The 18523-nt window shown below is 55.3% G+C and overlaps 1 protein-coding gene across 1 annotated transcript; it reads right to left on the reverse strand.

Annotated features, from left to right (window-relative positions):
- Positions 1 to 2051: 2051 nt before the first annotated feature.
- ATP13A2 (ATPase cation transporting 13A2) lies at positions 2052 to 18523 on the reverse strand. Its single transcript, XM_029286193.1, is given in 29 exon segments — positions 2052 to 2248; positions 2495 to 2667; positions 2796 to 2947; positions 3128 to 3351; positions 3656 to 3752; positions 4354 to 4506; positions 4876 to 4955; positions 5276 to 5386; positions 6447 to 6595; positions 6736 to 6860; positions 8077 to 8197; positions 8444 to 8600; positions 8785 to 8898; positions 9762 to 9968; positions 10057 to 10245; positions 10612 to 10658; positions 11255 to 11365; positions 11496 to 11663; positions 12300 to 12431; positions 12937 to 13003; positions 13163 to 13297; positions 14006 to 14122; positions 16122 to 16203; positions 16365 to 16441; positions 16682 to 16784; positions 17048 to 17106; positions 17261 to 17428; positions 17891 to 17964; positions 18514 to 18523. Coding segments are annotated over 29 exon segments (3573 nt in total). The 3' UTR covers positions 2052 to 2077.

Here is an 18523-nt window from a genome sequence, read left to right on the forward strand (position 1 = left end):
CTTGGTGGTCTTTCTCTCTCTCCGGCTGACTTTGCTCTACCTCCTCGCCTGGGTCTTACTTTGCAAAGGGGGCTGAAGGAGCCAGGCCTCCACTGCGGCAGCCTCCCTCCTGGGTCCTAATGCCGACTTCCTTCTCTCCGGGCAGCGGGGCTGAACGTTTCCCAGCGGTATTCCCAGGGGGAAGCTGCAGCCTGGAAGCCACGCTCAACGCTTGCTTCAAGGGCGTAAGCTCATCCAGTGGGTTTATTTCAAATATCCACAGTGGTGGAGGGACTGGCCAGCTCCTTCCATGAGGGTGGTGGCAGCTGTTGGACAGAAGCTGAGCCTCAAGGCCCAGGAGCAGTCTACCCTCATCTGAGACGGGCAGAAAGGATGCCTTCCTATTCCCTGAGATTGTCCTGTTAGAAGTGGCACGGGCTTTCGGTGGCTTGACCTGCGGTGGAGGGTTCAAACAAGCTGCTGCTTCTTCCTCTGCCCACTTTCTCCACCGCTGCTAGGAATGCCGCCGCAGGGGGCCTATGGAAGGCACCCGGGAACTACCAATTGGCTTCTGCGACGGGCCTGCTCTGCCAACGGGCCTTTCCAAACCATTTCTCCACTGTTTCCCCTCTTAGGGCAGAGGGCAGCTCCAGAGAGGCCCACGGCGGTTTTCTCAGGATCCCTTCGGGAACCGCCTGGGCTGGAAGACTCCCTGCCTGCAGGGTCAGCCCTTTCCTCACGTGCCTCTTGGCCAGGCTTTGCCATGCCACCTTTTAAGTCGTGCCCTGCCTGTAGTTGGCATTTATTTTCCTGAGTTTGTCCCAGACCCTCTTCATGCAAAGTTACTCGTTTAATACATTATTGCGTCTGTGATCATTAATTGTTCCATAGTAAGCCCTTCTGAATATCCAACCATAATTGCTAATATTAAGAAACTGGCATATATATACATATATATATTATACATATATACACATACATACATACATACACACACACAGAGACATACATACATATATATACACATACATATACATACATACATACATACATACATACATATATATGTAAGTGTTTTTTTTATGATGCATCCGGTCGGTCCAAATATGGGAAGAAGAAATCTTCGAATCTCAGAAGGCTGTAACTGGCTGATGAGAGCTAAGGAGCTCGAAATAGCTATACCAGCTTCCCTTTAACTCTTTGTTAGCAATCCAAATTTAACACACACACACATACATGTGCATGTATATATATATATGTATGTATGTATATGTATACAGACAAACGCGCGCACACACACACAGAAATCTTAACCAAAGCAAAACAGACTGAATGGCCCAGCTCTTTCTGGTCCTCTCTTGCGCAGGCTCCCTTTTTTCAATTGGGGAGGCCGTGGTGCAAGTGCAAAAGTGGCCATCCACAACGGGTGCCCGTCCGTGAAAAGCTGGTGAAGAATCCTTATCAACTAGAAATGGTAGCCAGAGGAACCCAGGCAGAGTAGAGACGGTCTCTTTGCAGTGGAAAGAAGACCTCCACTCGGTTCGTGGAATGGAGCTGATTCTCAAGACTGGCCAGGGACCAGCCCTTGGAGACAGCCTCCATCTTTCTCTGACCTGAAGTTCTGATTGGGGGGACGAGTGCTGCACGTGCTGAAATTCCCCAAAGGTCATTGGGCTCTTGCCTTTGACAAAGGGATCTCTCAGCCGGCTTTCTTTTAGCCAGCATGTGGCAAACAACGGCTGCTACAGACTTATCCTTTGAGGAGGAGGGAATTCAAGGAAGACACAACCCCGCCAGAGGAGCCCAAAATCTTGGGACTGCCGGTGGCTTCGACCGAGAGGCTGGTGGAAATAGCTCCTCTGCAACACAGCAATTCCGCTGTCGGTTATCTGGCTTAGAGAGAAATGCGAGTTTAAGAGGTTTCCTTCTCCGATGTGCTTAGAGGCTGAGAAACGCCACGGGGGAAGAGGAATCTCAGAGTTGCCTTTGTCAGTCGACGGAGGACCCCGGTGGATCAGGAGAGCTGTTGGGAGGAAGGGACTAGATCCGAAAAGGAACCGCAGCAGAGACCCGACACAGAGACGGTCACCGACTGGTGTCATCTTGTGGCTGGGGAGGTTCCGGTGGGGGCAAAGAGAGGTGCGTGGAGAGGCGGCCACGAGCTCTTCTCCTGGCTAAGCTCCCACTGCAGCTGCTTGTAAAGCTTTTTGGATGCCTTCTTGCGTCGCAGCTTCCGGAAGCCGTTCAGCAGGCCGTGGTCCAGGCCCACCTGTGGAAGAAGCAGAGCAGGAATGGGTGACACACGGATCCGACTGCCAGACAGCCCGCTGCTCCAAGGAAGCCCGCCGCAGATGCTCAGCTGCTCAACAGTCCCATTTCCCAAGCCAAGCCTGGCCCAGCCACAGAAAAAAAGGTCTTGGCTCGGCTTTCACAGAAGACTGCAACGAACCACTTCTGCTGCCTTGGACCACATCTTAAAAAGTCTGCTTTCCCAGCTCCGTTACTCCTTTCTTACCTCCAGCACGAAAGCCACGAAGAAGTGGAGAGCAGCCATTCCCAGCAAGATCACTTTGAAGCTCAGGTCACTGGGGCTCTTCAAACGCAGGAGCTTTTGCATGAAGGCCAGCGGAAAGACGGTCAGCCAGATCATGAAGCCAGTGAGCAAGAGTAAGGCAATCAAAAAGGGCACTGGGGAGAGAGAGACACCGAGACAAGGCTTGGGCGCGGGGCCAGGCAGAAGAGGGGCTGCCCGAGAAAAACCGGTCTGACCCGTCCCGGGCCTCCTCTTGACAGAGCTGCTGTGCAGAAGCACTTACCGTTGGTATAAAGCGGCTTGCGGAAAGGTCGGCCTTTGGACACGACCACCGCCAAGATGAGATACTGGAACCCCGAGGTGCAGAAGATAACCGTGTTCTCGTAATTTGGCAGGTTTGCGGGGGCGGACAGAGTGCTGTTCAGAGGGGTGAACCTGAGAGGGAAGTAGACAGGTGGCTGAATCTGGGCTGGCGGCAACCTTGCCCGTCCCCACCCGACTGCAGAGGCCGACCCACGGCAGGCTGAGCTAGTCCAGGAACCAGCCTCCGCAGGGCCGAGTATAAAAGGGCCAGAGAGATGGAGCTACTGGCCTTCTTCCTCGCTCCTCACTCACCACTGCTGGGAGATGGTGATGAAGTAGACGATCACCAGGACGGCCACGATGAGAGCCGTTTGGAGGCAAAGACTGCCCAGGACGGCGAGGCTGATCAGGGCTCCCTGCGGGCGCCGGAGACCCAAGTCCTCGGCAGGCTCGGTCTTGCCCATGAGAGCGACCATCGTGGTGGTGATGATGAGATCGGTGAACAGGAACTGCCCGTCGCTCAAGTTGGTGTTGATCTAGACAAGGGGAAGGGAAGGAGGGAGGGAGGGACAGAAGAAATGGAGAGATGCAGTGACCCGCCTTCTCTCTCCATTTAGAAACTGCTACTTTAAGCCCCAATTCCCTTATTCCTCTGCGTGCATTTTGTTTTACCCGGGTAGGGCTTTGTCACTTTATGTAGTTCCCGTACCTGATGCCATCCCTTGGGCAAATCCTACACCTGGCGCTCGGGTTTCTAGACCTCACTGCTTGCGACCTTCACCCTGGACTCTGAAGAGAGTCTGTGAGCCGAAAGGGCAGGAAGGAAAATGGCCATCTTACCGTGTACAGCAGGAGCACGGAAACAAATTGCGTGAGGCTGTAGAAGGCCATGTATTTGAAGAGGCCGAAGGAGGTGACCAAGGAGCATCTTCCTTCCCTAAAGACGAGAGAGAGCGGCCAGTCACCCTTCTGGGAAAGCAGGGATTGGGGTCGCGGGGTGAAGGAGCTCAAGGGAGGAAAAATGCTTTACTCAGAAACTTCGTCCCAGGCAACGAACACTTTCTTTGCGAACGGGTGTGCCTTAAACACGGTGTCTTTTACTGAATGTCCCCAAGAAGCAACTCAACCCTGGACGCTGCCCAGAGACCTAGGGCAAAATTGGGGGGTGAAGAGGGGGACTGATAGCTGCAGGAAGACCTGAAGGCTTCATTTCACCTAGGATCAAAACGGCTGAAACTCCACCCCAAGCTGAGGCCACTCTGGGAATGGAAACCTGGACAGATACCACAGAGGGAGAAGGATTCCCCTCTTCCTACTTCTGGGGGAAAAGATAAGCCTGGATCCCTGACAGAGGGGACTCCCACTGCTTAGCCGGGAAGATGGTCAGTGCAGCTTACGGCAAAAGGGGCAGGATTTGAATTTCCCTCTCCCAAAGAGGTCAGCAAGACACACACACCCCAGCCTCTTCAGGAAGAGCAGAACCTGGATGGGAGAAAGGGGGGCCATCAATTCTGCGACTGGCAGTCCATCCCACCTACCTAATGGTGATGGGGACGCACTTGATATTATCCATCTGGGAAGTGAATGGTGCTGCCGCCGAGGCCTCCGCTTCGGAGAGCGAGATGCCCACATCGGCTGCCTTCAGAGCCCCACAGTCGTTGGCCCCGTCGCCACACATCGCCACGCAGTAGCTGCAGGCAACACAGGCAGTCGTTCTTTAAAACGGAAGACCAATTCCCACCCACCTTGCTTTTTTTTTTTCCTCCCCCCAAAAAAAAGGGTGTGGAAGGGAAGAGCCGGTCTTTAGTACTCTTAGTATTTTTCAGCTGCAATTTCTGCTGCTTCCCCCTTCTCTCCAAATGCAACGCTGATGCTGGCTGCTCTCGATCTCGCAGGCCAGGTCCTCCCTCCCAAACTCTGAAGCTCCCAGGTGTTAGGTTTGCAAGAGGGGGGGCCTGTTCGGGACCAGATCCTTCCCGTGCTTTCACACCTTCTTTTTTGCTCTCTCCACTCCACCCAGAGGGACGTGGGGAAATCTCGCCTCCAGCCCCCATACTTACTTCAGCTGCTGCAAATGCTCGACCAAGCGAGTTTTCTGATCAGGTAACATCTGTGCGAAAATAGTCGTTTGGACTAATATCTGCAAAGGACAGCAAGGGGGTGTGTGTGTGAAGAGAGAGAGAGCTGTGCCTTTGCTTCTCTGGAAATAGGGAACAACTCGGACAATCGGGAGCTGTTGTGGCCACTGAGAAAGAGGAGCCGCGAGATAGAGAGGCCGGCTCTGCTTAGGTGCCGAGCGGAGGCCCAGCTCGACTCTCCCCATCAGCCTGATGCCGTAAGGCAGGCTGGTCATGAGAACCCTGGGAGAAGGCCAGGAACAGGCGCGTCCCGCTAAAAGGGACGGCTGGTCTGAGGAAACCGGGGACGAGTGGACCAGCTCATCTCCCTCTTGGGTGTTACCTTGGGCAGGAGGGCTGGGAAGCACTCGCAGAGGACCGCAAAGGATTTCCCGTTCAAGGCGAAGGAGGACGGCTGCTGTTCCTGGAAGTCGCCGTCTTGGCGGTGGGCACCCTGCAACGGTCCCGCAGCCGGTTGGATTTTTCATCCGTGCTTGGCATCCCGCGCCAGCAGGAGCCTGCTTTGGGTAGGGCTTCCTCTTCCCCCTCCCTCCCTCCCTTCCTCATGTTACACCGGACACCTCCCCTTTCTGTCTGGAAGGAAATACTAGCTGGGGCTGGGCACGACCCATCGACAGTCAGCTCAAATGGGAGAGACTATGTCAACCATCCCACTCAGTCAGCTAGCAAAGAAACGACTCCTGGCCGTTTGGTTTTGCCAAGAGTATACTTTACCGAAGCCAGGAGTATACTTTACCCCCTCCTCTCCGGCCATCCCCCCGTTATCTGTAAATGTCCAATTAGGTCAGTGGTGGCGAACCTATGGCACGGGTGCCAGAGGTGGCACTCAGAGCCCTCTCTGTGGGCACACGTGCCGTTGCCCCAGCCTTGCCTCCCCCCATGACCCCCTCCTCTCCAGCAGCCCCCCTGAAGGAGAGTCACCCTTGAGCGTGGCCCATGCGGAGTAGCACAGCCAAGGACATGGCAGCCAGGCAGCGTAACAAGACTCTGCCCTCACACCCCATCATGCACAATTGATGCTGCAGGGTACGGGCAGAGGGCGTGACTGCCATAGCGCTGCTGGGCTGCCTGGCGATCTGCAGCAGGCCCTGGAGGCGGTGAGTGGCCCTGTGGGCAGGCGGGGCGGAGGATGCGGGGGCGGAGAGGGGGCGGGGCAGGGTGTGGAGTGGGAACAGGGCCAGTTTTAGGGCACTCGGTCTCTAAAAGGTTTGCCATCACTGAATTAGGTGCTTGTATATTGTTTAGGAAACAGGCTCTCGGTTCCCAGTTCTGCACATTACTTGACCTTGGCTGGCTGTAGCTGCTGACACAGATCAGTTTGGGCTTCCACCACCCCCTCTTTCTTCTTTAAAAGTCCCATTGTTCCCTCCCCCGCTCCTGCCTTTGCTAATGTCAGGCTGTCAGCTCTTGAAGCTTGGATAGTAGAGATGCAACTATGACAAGCTGACTTCCCCCCAAAGACAGCCACGGTCAGGGAGAGTTCTGACCTTGACCTGCTCCGAAGAGACATCGGAAGGAGTGAAGGTGAGGGCAGCTTGCTTGCCGTGGCTGGGCGGCGCAGCATTCACGAACACCACCCGCTCCTGCGCCTCCAACATTTGGCAGCTCCTCGCCACGTTCACTGCAGTGAGCATGTTGTCCCCTAAAGGCAAAAGGAGATCTGAGCCCAGCCGCCCATCTCGGCTAGAAGCCACCGACGTTCCTCCCCGCCATTCAAGGCCTTGCAGGCAGAAGAGAATCCTCTCTCCCAGCTTTCCCAGCCCCTTCCCCTGTTTTTTTCACCTGTGACCATGACGGTTTGGATCCCCGCACTGCGCAGCACACGGATGACGGGTGCCGTCTCGGGCTTGAGGACGTTCTTGAGGACCAGGAGCCCAAGGAAGATCATGTCCGCCTCCACCCAGTCTCTGCCCAAGAAGGAAGCGTCCGTCAGCTGGCCTTGCCAGGATCCACTGCATCATTGCAGTGCCAAAATCCAGCACAAAGCCTGTCTGCCCAGCCTCTGCCTGGGTGCACCCAGAGAAGGGCCATTCGCTCTTCGTCAGTTGATTGCAAGGTCTTTCCTCAATATAAGCTAGCTCAGTGATGGCGAACCTATGGCACGCGTGCCAGAGGTGGCACTCAGAGCCCTCTCTGTGGGCACGCGGACCATGTTCCGGAGATGGCAACTGTCCCTCTTCAACGAACCGCCCGCTAACTCGCTGAGGTCCCACATGGCTGGATGCATCCCAGCACCCATGCACTCGCTGGCCTCTGTGTGCAGGGGCTGATGGTGTCAGGCAGCAGCTGCCCCGGCCCCTGCCTCGCCTTGCCCTGCGACAATGGCACTCCCACCCTGCCTCCCCTTGCCTCGTGAGCCTCCTGCCCACTGCTCCACCTGCCAGAGACCCCCTGGATCTCCCCCAACCCTGCTCGGCCCCCACAGGCGTCCCTCCCCACGAGCAACATCGAGCTGGCCAAGCCCACCCTGGCCACGCCCACCCAATCTGCCATGACCACCACAGCCACGCCCACCCAGTGGGCCATGACCACCTGGCACCCGGCGATAAATAAGTGGGTTTTGGGTTGCAGTTTGGGCACTCGGTCTCTAAAAGGTTCGCCATCACTGAGCTAGCTCTGCTTGCAACGAACTCCCATCCACCGTCTTTGTCACGTTTTCCCAGGTATCCCTCATCCCACCTTTGCATTTGATCTCTTCCGTCTCACCCAAGCGAAAAACTTGACATTTCTCCCCATTCGTCGGTGAATTTCTCTAACAAAAATCTTGTCGGATTCCGCTGCTCCTGCCCAACCCATCCAGGTGAGCCATGTAAGCGATAAATTGTCCCCTCTATCAACTTTTCATCATGTAATAACATTAACGAGGACGCCTCTGTCTGTTTGGCCAGGGACGAACGAGGAGCAATCGATGTGGCTTCCGTGCCATCCCACGCTCAGTGACCTCGGACATTAAAACTGCTACCGGTATTTTAATATTTTGCTGAAGTCAAGAGTGCTTGATCTGGGTCTTCTCGTCGTCTCCTAAGAAGGTCACCCCAAAGAGTAAAATAACGAGTCTGCCGGGGAGAAACCTGGAAGCCGGGCTGGTAAGAAGGAAGCGCAAGGACCTGTCTGTCCACCCACCTGGTCACCTCCTGGGCTTCTTCAAAGGTCCCCACGGCCACCGAGGGCTTGTAAGCCAGCCCCAGAACACGGAACCCGCTGCTTGTGAACTGGTGCAGCTGCTGGGAAAAATCCTGCGGGACTGCAAGGCAAGAGGGGAGAGCGGCCTTTAGAAGAGCAAGACATGGACTCTCAAAGCATGAGAAAGACCCTCCCCTTGCTCCCCTCATACGCCCTTGAAGGGGACGTGCCGGATCCCTCGCTCTCTGAGGGAAAGCGATGCTGAGCCTCCCAGGGACTCCGTAGCCAAATTTCCCACTTCAGAACAAAGCAAACCATACAGTGGCAAGGGTTAAGCGGGGAGCTAGTTGGGGGCAAGGGCAAAGACCTGATTCTCTCTTGCAGAGACTGGCCACCGTCTCCGGTGCTCCCTTCATGAAAGCCTCCACGGGGCTGTTGCCGGGAGCCTTCCCCAGAACGCACATCCTTCGCAGAGCTGACGAAAACGGGAAACGGCGGAGGACAGCCATGGGGACGGGGGGCTTCTGTGGAGGAGAGGTCACAACTGAGCCCCCGGAAGCAGCCAGGATGGCTCCTCTGTGACGCCGCAGCTGAAGCGGCTGAGAGGAATTCTTTGTGCAGGGTGCCATCTGCATTGCGCTCAGCCACTGCCGAGGAAGGCTGCGTGTCAGTCCCTCTCCCCCGCCGCGAGGAAGGATGGAGCCTCACCGTGCTGGGGAGCTGCTCTCTCAGCCGCGGGGGAGTCATGACGAGCAGAGCTTGGGTCCCAAAGTCCTGGTCTAGGCAGGCCTCCACCTCTGACCCTTTGGTTTCTACCAGAGACTGCAAGAAGCAAAGAGAGGGCTGTGAAGAGCAGCCGCTCTGCCCATCGAAGGGAGCTGCCTTGTCCTGCGGGAAACATGGCTGATCCCAGTTTAAACCTCAGCCATGGGGAACAGGGCTTAGCTTGGCAAAGATGACCAGAAAAGACAACAACTAAAACTGATGGACACTGGGTTTGGAGTCACGTATGATGCCGGTCTTTGGATTCTGGGGGACACTGGTTCTTCTCCCTTCTGGAAAGGGAATCACCCCCTCCCCTTTTGACCCATTTCTGACCATGTAGGACAGACATGTCAAACACAAGGCCCGGGGGCCAAATGCGGCCCGTGAAGTAGTTTCATGTGGCCGGCGAAGCCATCCTGGAAACAGTGAGGGAACGGCCCCCGCTGCCTTGGCCCTGGCCCAGGCCGGCCGGGAGCCAATGTACAATTTTGTGGTGGCCATCTATGCTGAAACACATTCAGTCTTAGCTCCACAAGGCCGTCCGGAAACAGCGAGGAACCAGCCCCTGCCGCGTCAGCCCCGCTCCCTGGGTGCATGCTGGGGAAGCGTCACCCTTTGTGAGGAATGAAGAAATGGACCATGCCTTGGCGCTTGCCCCGGTCCCACCCCCTTCTGCCAGAGACCCTCAGATCTGTCCCACTCTTGCCCAGGCCCCGACAGGCACCCTTGACGCGAACGATGTAGAGCTGGCAACGCCCACCCAGTAGGCTGCACCCACCCTGACCACACCCACCTGGCCCCCCAAGGGCAACCGCAATGCTGATGCGGCCCTCAATGAAATTGAGTTTGACACCCCTGATGTAGGAGAACCCTGGAAATGGCATCCGTGTTCCCTAAACAGAGGCACGTTTCTTTCTCACCCATCCAGTAGACTCCAACATCCGGAGATCCACCGGGTCCCCTATAGGCAGATCTCCAAGCAGAGAGAGGGTGTGGCAGGTGGCCAGGCAGCGAAGCAGCGGTCCGTCAGCCAGACGGCAGAGGTCATGAACGATGGGGAGGAAAGAGCTGCTGGCCTGGGGGACGACGCCCCAGATGTCCATGCCGTCAGCCGTCAGGGTCCCTGTCTGGAAGGGAAACCCCAACCAAGTAAGAGTCGGCTAAGATCCTTGGGTCGGGCAGCCCAGGACCCCAGCACTCTTCCCGGGCTCTCACCTTGTCGAAGCAAACCAAGCGCACCTTCCCACAGAGGTCAATGCGTTGTGGACTGACGCAGAAAATGCCCTGGCGTTTCAGCCGGCTTTGAGCGTACATGGTGCCCATGGTCATCGCCGCTGGCAAGGCTGGGGGAACAACCACCGTCACGATGTCCAGAGCACGGATGACGAGCAGCCACTGGGAAACCTGCCAACGGTGGCCTCGTGAGAAACAGACTGGCACAACGGCTTTCCAACTAGCCAGGAAGCCAACAGAGACTGGAACAGGATGACGTTAAGATTCTTGGTGATGTTCAGTGGCCAAGCTTCCAGATGGGGGAAGGTCAGCCGGGTCCAATCTCTTTGAGCCGGCCTTGCACCCAGACCTGCTGCCCAGGCTGACTCCACACGCCCCCAAAAGCAGAGACCCGAGGAGTGGCTGGCCAAAGAGGCCACTGGTTGAAGGCATTTGGTCACCCTGCATGTTCCAGGGCAGAGAAACTTAGTAGTTCTCTGCTGGAGACCTGGGGGGGGAGGTGGTGGTGAGAGAGACTCCAAGCCCCCAGGCACTTACCTGGTTCCTCTTTAAGATGATGATGCTATAGACGGTTCCACCAATGGCTGGAAGAAAGAGAAATAAAAGTCTTGGGACCCTGGCAAACCAGGCTGAGCGAGTATCAGAGGAGTCCGCAGAAACCCACAAGGAGAGAGCGGCATTCTCGGAAGGAGGTCAGCCAAAGAGCTTACAATTAGACAAGGACCCACAGAGGTGGCCAGAGGTGGCAGGGCCCAGCTGAGCTCCTCAGCTGTGTAGAGGCAGGAGATGTTTTGGGGCCACCTGGGATCTGCTATGGACCAAGAATGGTTTCTATTCCAGCTCTTGCTGATTCAACAAGGCCACCCCAGCAGAACGAATCAACCAAAGATGTACAAGGGCCAGCAGAGCTCCAAATGTGCTGCTGGAGAAGGAGATAATGGCAGCTTTCTGCCGTTCCCAAGTACCACCTGTAACTATGCTCTGTCCAAAACAGGCTCCACTTGCACATCCCTGAACGTTTTGGCTCAAACCAGGGATAGTGATTAAGCACCCTCAACCGGCCCTGACTCTTGATGGAAGCACTTTGAGCCCATGGCAGATGGTCTCTTTCCCGTGTCCAAAACCTTAACTCTACAAGCGACGGTGCCTTTGTCACTTTGGATATCGCGTGCGAACTTACCCAAGATCGCGAGGAAGGTGACAAACTTCCAAGCATCGTTATGGAATCGGAGCTTCAATGGCTTGGAGTGAAGGATGGAGCTGATGAGATCCCCTTTGGCTGTGTAGAAGCCTGGAGGAAGAAGAGGGAGGGAGGGAGACAGCAAGGCTGGCGTGAGACCAGGGATGCAGATGCTGCAGGAGACTGGACAGCCTCCACACTGGCTGGGGAGAGAAGCAGCACCACCCCGAAATGCCCTCACCAATGCGGGTCACAACTGCCAGGATGTCAGCGTCTCCGTAGGATCGCGCCTGGATGACTTGTGTCCCGCAGAACAGGGTGTGTCGTTTGTGATCTTCGGGGGAATAGATGGCACTGGCTTCTTCCGGGCCTTTCGACAAAGGGGTCTTCAGGACCGGCGTGCTCTCCCCTGGGAAAAAAACAGACGGCTTGGTGGGGAGCGTCAAGAAAAACCTGAAAGCAGCCAGGTCAGGGTGCCATTGGAGTCTCCGCAAGCAGGAACATGCCAAGCATTTGATGGGGGGTCCAGGCAGGCAGGTGCTGCTGGGGGCTTTAAAACAGACATGTCAAACACAAGGCCCAGGGGCCGGATGTGGCCCGCGAAGTGGTTTCGTGCGGCCCGCGAAGCCATCCTGGAAACACTGAGGGAACAGCCCCTGCTGCCTTGGCCCCGGCCCAGGCCGGCCGGGAGCCAATGTACAATTTTGTGGTGGCCATCTTGGCACTTGCCCCACTGGACCATGCCTTGGCACTTGCCCCGGTCTCACCCCCTTTTGCCAGAGACCCTCAGGTCTGTCCCACTCCTGCCCAGGTCTCCCACAGGCACCCTTGACGCGAATGATGTAGAACTGGGCACGCCCACCCAGTAGGCCACACCCACTCCATCTACGCCCACCCAGTAGGCTGCACTCACTCTGGCCACACACGCCCGGCCCCCCAAGGGCAACCGCAATGCTGATGCGGCCCTCAGTGAAATTGAGTTTGACACCCCTGCTTTAAAACAACGACCAGCCTAGGCTTGCCCAAGTTCCCCCTGCTGGCTCACCAGTCAGAAGGCTTTCGTTGACCACACACTCGCCGTTGAGCAGGGCGGCATCACAGGGAACCAGCATCCCCTCTGGAGAGACCACCAGGACGTCTCCTGGCACGAGATCCACGGAACTCACCACCACTCTCTCTGGTAGCCAAGAAAGGAAGGAGCTCAGAACGTGCCCCCCACTCTTCCAACACGGAAGGCCTGGGTGGAGAGTTGGGCCAGGCCCTCCTTGGCCATGGAGGGGCATCTCCCTTCTCCAGCTTCTCCTGGCAGGGAGGATGTTGGCTTCTTGAGGGCAGTGGAGTCTGACTGTCCTGTTTTGGGCGCCATAATCTAGAGGGAGCAGGTGCTTAAAGATGGTGCCCGAGTTCCTAGCTGTGGCTGCATGTGGCTCTCGGGAGCAAGAGGCTACTTGGGCGTGCCTTGTCCTTGACACACACACCCTGAAGGAACCAACAAAGAATGCATGCAGCAGGAAGGAGCCCAATCTAGCAGAAAGACGCCATGACATGCAGAACGAGGGAAACTATTCCAGTGGATGACCCAGTTGAGGAAGAGAGTCCGTTTATGAGTCCAGCCTTCAGGCTGGAGCTGCTCTTGAGATCTACCGGGCTACTGCCCGGGTGGTCACCACGCATTTGCTCACCTCCAGAAGGTCGGCAAATCTGCACGCTGGTCACCACTTTGGCCATGTCCCGGAGAGTCCTGTTTTGCTGAAGGAACCAAGGCCTTTGTCAACGCAGCCCCAAGGGCAGAGCAGCCGCGCCTCTGGGGCACCGCCAGCCCCTTGTTCCCGCCGCGGCGGTGGGCTTGAGGGGCAGGGTGGATGCGCCAGTTGAGCGGGGAGGGGGAAAGTTGGGGCCAGGGCCCACCTTTTTGGTGACGTAGAGAGAGAGTCCGATCGAGATGGTGGAAATGATGAAGATGCAGATGGCGTAAGAGTAATATTCTTCGCAGATCCATAAAGTGATGCTGAACACTTGGAAAAAGTAGAACAAATTCAAGATCTGCAAAGGAGAACAAGGGTACGCTTAGCGCTTCGTCGGTACTTCCGCCTTCATTGATTGGGTCTCTGCAGAGCCTCCCCCTCCCCCAGCCAATGAACTCCCAGGGGGCCTATGATTCAGAGGAGAGGCTGGGAAGCCCCTCCCTCCCTTCCTTGAAGGTTCTGCAGAGGGGCTTCAGAACGACAGGACCCCTTCCGAAAGGGACCAGAATAGCACTTATATGCCGCTTCACCGTGCTTTACAGCCCTCTCTAAGCGGTTTACAGAGTCAGCCTATTGGCCCCCAACAATCTGGGTGTTCTCATTTTACCGATCTCAGAAAGATGGAAGGCTGAGTCAAACCTTGAGCCGGTCAGGATCGAACTGCCGGCAGTGGGCAGAGTTAACCTGCAATGCTTCATTCTAACTTGCTCTTGCGCCAAAAGAGTTCACAGATGTCCCTTTTATTTTTTAATCTTTCCTCTTCGCGGCTTCTTAATTTAATTGACGTGGGCCGACCGGATTTGCTGAGAGTCAGGTGGCACACAAGTGTAATCCCTTATTATTATTCCTGTTCTCCGTGTTTCAGAGGCAGGCGGAAGCGGGAGCCGCTCTGCATTGTTCAGACCAAGGGGAAGAGCCCAGCGACCGGCCCTTCCTTGCTCGCTCGCTCGTGTTGCTGAAGACGGGCCAGGCTGCCGGCTCAACCGCAGGCCGAACCGGGGCTCACCTCATCCATCAGCAGCCGGAAGTAGGACTTCACCGGCACGTCAATCAGGTTTGGGCCGTAAATCATCTTTCTGTCAAAGAAGGGGCAGGGTACAAGGGGTGCACAGTTTTAGGAAAGCTGTAGTCATCCGAAAAGCCCAGCTAGTCAGGGACTTCAGGAATCAGAGCTTCGGGGTAGAAAAGGCAGACTCCCCCCATCAGCCTCGCGCTACTTTGATGTGTTTAAACATAAGATTGTGTGGAACTAGACTGTTGTTTCTCCGTCTCCTAAAATACATGTGGGCGTATGGATAATTCTGCGTTTATTTTTTGTCATATTTACGCGGTGTACATCGGAGGGGGTGACCCTTTGAGAGCTGCGTGCCACGAAATGTCATTTTAGCGTATGCCGATTAGTGTGCATGCAAAGTGACAATAAAGTTATTGTTCTGTTCTGTGGCGGAGGAGATATTTGCTAGTCAACAGCCGGCTCTTACGGCCCTCGGTGTGAAGAGTTGGCTGGCTTGACTTCCCTGTAACGCTTCCCTGAGGCAGGGAGTGAGACCACGCCAGTCCCCTCCGAGCCTGCTGTTCCCCATAGCCGTGCTGGGAAAGGGAGGCCACCGACGAGAGGAGACTGCTGGATTTTGTGCATCTTTGATTGAGAGATGTTAAGTCTCTTTAAAAGCGCTCCTTTTAAACTGGGTAGCAAGCAAGAAGGGAACGAGGGGCGGTGGTCTTGCAAGATCTTTTTTTCCCTCCCCCCCCCCACTGCTTATTAAATTTAAGATTTTAAGGTGCTTGAGAATTATTAGAAAATACGAATACTATTATTGCATTATGAACTTGTTGATGTAGAGGGTGAGAACTCATATAGATAGGATGTGTGCCCTGAATATTAGACTTTGGGAGGAATGGCGATAAAGGGATTGGGGTCATCTAAAGTGTGGAAATGGTCGGTTGCTGGAATTGGGGATGTCTAGTTTAATGAAGAGAAGGACGAGGGGTCACATGATAGCAGTCTTCCAGTATCTCAGGGGCTGCCCCAAAGAAGAGGGAGTCAAGCTATTCTCCAAAGCGCCTGAGGGTAGGACAAGAAGCAACGGATGGAAACTAACCAAGGAGAGAAGCAACCTGGAACTAAGGAGAAACTTCCTGACAGTGAGAACAATTAACCAGTGGAACAACCTGCCTCCAGAAGCTGTGAATGCTCCAACACTGGAAGTTTTTAAGAAGAAACTGGACAGCCATTTGTCCGAAATGGTATAGGGTTTCCTGCCTGAGCAGGAGGTTGGACTAGATAACCTCCAAGGTCCCTTCCAACTTTATCATTATTATTACTATTATTACGAATGGAAAATTAAAATGGAGAAAAATTGATTAGGTCTAATTGATTGTCTAAAGACTTGAACATTAAAACAACTAAGATATATGTTCCCTAAAAATGATTGATAAACGTTAGAAAGTTACTTTCTATTTGACCGACAGAACGAGAATTGTATTAGTTAAAATATACAGTAGATATTAAGGGAGGAAGAGAGGGAATGGGGATTGTAACAGTTTGAGATGATAATAATAATAGTAAAGTTGGAAGGGACCTTGGAGATCATCTAGTCCAACCCCCTGCTCAGGCAGGAAACCCTATACCATTTCGGACAAAGGGCTGTCCAGTCTCTTCTTAAAAACCTCCAGTGATGAGGGAGGGAGGGAGGAAGGAAGGAAGGAAGGAAGGAAAGGAAAGGAAAGGAAAGGAAAGGAAAGGAAAGGAAAGGAAAGGAGGAAAAAAGAATAGCAGAATAAACAGAGCTGGAAGGGATCTTGGAGGTCTTCTAGTCCAACCCCCTGCTCAGGCAGGAAACCCTACACCATTTCAGACAAAGGGCTGTCCAGTCTCTTCTTAAAAACCTCCAGTGTTGGAGCATTCACAGCTTCTGGAGGTAGGTTGTTCCTATACTAACGATATCCATGTGTAATAGAATTATTGTACCCAGCCACCACGTTGCTTCCAAATATTTAAATGTAATATTAGAAAATCAATAAACATTTACAAAAAAAAGAGATCTTTTTTTCCCCAAACAATTCCCTCCCCCCCCAAATTGGGATACTAAAGAAGGCCTAGAGAAGGGAAAGGGAGGGACGTGCCTGGCAGACTGTTCCTGGACGCTTAGACCACGGCAGGAGAGGTGGAGATCGGAGCACGTCCAGTCTTCATTCAGCGTGCTGCAAAACACAGAGAAAGAAAGGGGTGGATTGTCTTTTTTGGGGGGACGGATCAAAATCTGAAGGCTCGGAGGCCGGCTAGGCCAGCCAGGACTGTCCAGGTCGACCGCTACGGCCGTGGGAAGCGTTCTGCAGAGAGGCCGCGGGAGAGCACACCTCACCTGGCCCTGCAGTAGGCCTCTCGCCTTTCCACCCAGAGGTAGCGCACACCTTCGAAGGAGTAGTAGCGCAGAACGTTCTTCTGAAGAGGAGAAGAGAGAGAGAGGGGCGAGTTATCTACGCCTCCAAAGTGGCGGCAGCACCAGCAGCAGAGAGAGCGGCTTCCTCTGCCTAGCCTGCTTCGTGCCACGGCGGGGACGGCATCCGTGCCGCAAGAGGACTGGGTGACGTGCCCCTTTGCAGTGTGCAGCCTAGCCAGGGGACCCCGTCGGCGAGCCGGCGAGAACGGAGCCAGGCTCATCCATCCCAGGGTGCTGACCTCTTCTTTCTGGTGCAGCCATATTGTGTCCTGTCTTCCTGTCTGGTCATCTGAAACGCCCACGGCGATAGCGCTTCTCCCCTCGTCGGTTCCGGACTCCGGGCTTCCCAGGAAGAGAGAGGAAAGGACAAGACATTTTGGGAATCAGGACGGTGGACCCCTGTTCTTTAAGAGGCGGCTCCAGAGCTGGCGAGGGAGGTCAGGAGCAAGTGCCAGGTGTGGGGGAGGGGGCAGACCATCCCTCCTCTTACCTGCGCAGAGCACCTGGTCAGCCTCCCTCTTGGCAGAAGACCCCCTCTCTCTCCCAGCCACTGACGTTCCCCCACCTTTTGCCAATCAAGGAAATGTACACGAAGCACTGCTCACCTGCCATCCTCTATCTGCTGTGTTTGGACCCTGGATGCGAAACACCGTCCTGGCTGATCCTGCAAGAAGAGGGCGGGAACAGCTGACGGGCGGAAGAGCCAGTGGCTTTGGAGCGAGGAGGAGATGGGTCCAAAGCCATGGGAGCTGCCAGGGCCACCCGGGTGCCCACTGCAGCGCCCGAGCCAGCTGGGGCCCTCCTGCCGCGGCGCTTACGTGGATGAGCACCCAGTCCGCCTGGCGCAAGGGGCAGGGCGTGCATTTGGCGTAGATCTCCAGGTGCGGCTTCCAGTGGAAGATGGCCAGGGGGAGCCCCAGAGTGAGCACGGAGACGGAGTGGCAGACCAGCGTCTTCCATGTTTTTCTCTGGTAGCCCTTCACTTCCTGAGGAAGGAAGAAACGCGGGATGGGCAGGAGAACCCGGGCAGGCGTTCCCTCGCCCACAGCCTCCCCTTAAGGACAGGCCCCGTTGGACTAATCCTGAACCTAAAGAGAGCGGAGGACTTTGGCCACCTCGCTACGGGACACCGCAAGGGCGCTTCCTGGTAAAACACCTCCACGCCCAGCCATCGTGAGTCACAGTTTTATCCCTTCTGGATTTCTTAAACCTCCAGGATACAAAAGACTTAAGATAAGAGCAAGTTTATCTCGTTTCCTCATGAGCCTCCCCTCAGATGTCCTCTTCATTCACCACCTTTCGCCAAAGCGGACGAGTGTCCGCAGAAGCATCCCGCTTTGGAACAGCCCTCTTCCAGTTCCTGGTACCCACTACCGCACTGACTCTCTCTCTGTCCTTTCATTTTCCCCCCTCGCATCCCCCCCCCAATCTGGAAACTCCCTTCTTACCGTAGAGGATTTGCAGGGACTCTGCTCCAAAGAATGGTAATTCAGCTGCTGCTCTCCGGACAGGCTGCTATTACCTAAGAAAGGAGAGGAAGCAAAAAATCTCACCAGCGTGCAAGAGTGAGCTCAGGAGCGTGAGACTAGAGACTTTCGGACGGGAGAGTCCTGCCTAAAACACCTCTGCTTCCTCGGGGTTTGTTGAACTTCAGCTCCGAGGGGGCAAAGCGGGGCCCTGGCGGTCGAGGGAAGAGGCCAACGGTTTGAAGACAACGAGCCGCAGAGGAGCTCCGTCGCCATTCCATCGCCAGTGTGAAGCATGTCAGTCGCAAGTGCAGAAGAGTCCATTTTCCCTTCAGCTTTTGGGGGGCAGAATCCAGCCTTGCTCCCCCACGGCTGAGCCGTTCCTGCAGGGCGCCTTGTCTGTGCCTGGGCTCTGTGTGAGTAAGCGCCATCTCACTTGCCCCCTTTGGGGTTAGAGCGAATGCAGTTTGGCATAGAGATGCCTACATTAGGGGTCCCCAACCCCTGGTCCATAGACCGGCACCGGTCCGCACAAACAAGCAAAACTCCATCCTCGGGAGGCAGGCAGCGTTCAAAACCACGCCCCCTCTGGTCCACGGAAATACCTTTCGACAT

The sequence above is a fragment of the Protobothrops mucrosquamatus genome, unplaced genomic scaffold (genome assembly GCF_001527695.2).
Source record: "Protobothrops mucrosquamatus isolate PMUCROS unplaced genomic scaffold, P.Mucros_1.0 scaffold3072, whole genome shotgun sequence".
NCBI classification, from domain to species: Eukaryota; Metazoa; Chordata; class Lepidosauria; order Squamata; family Viperidae; genus Protobothrops; species Protobothrops mucrosquamatus.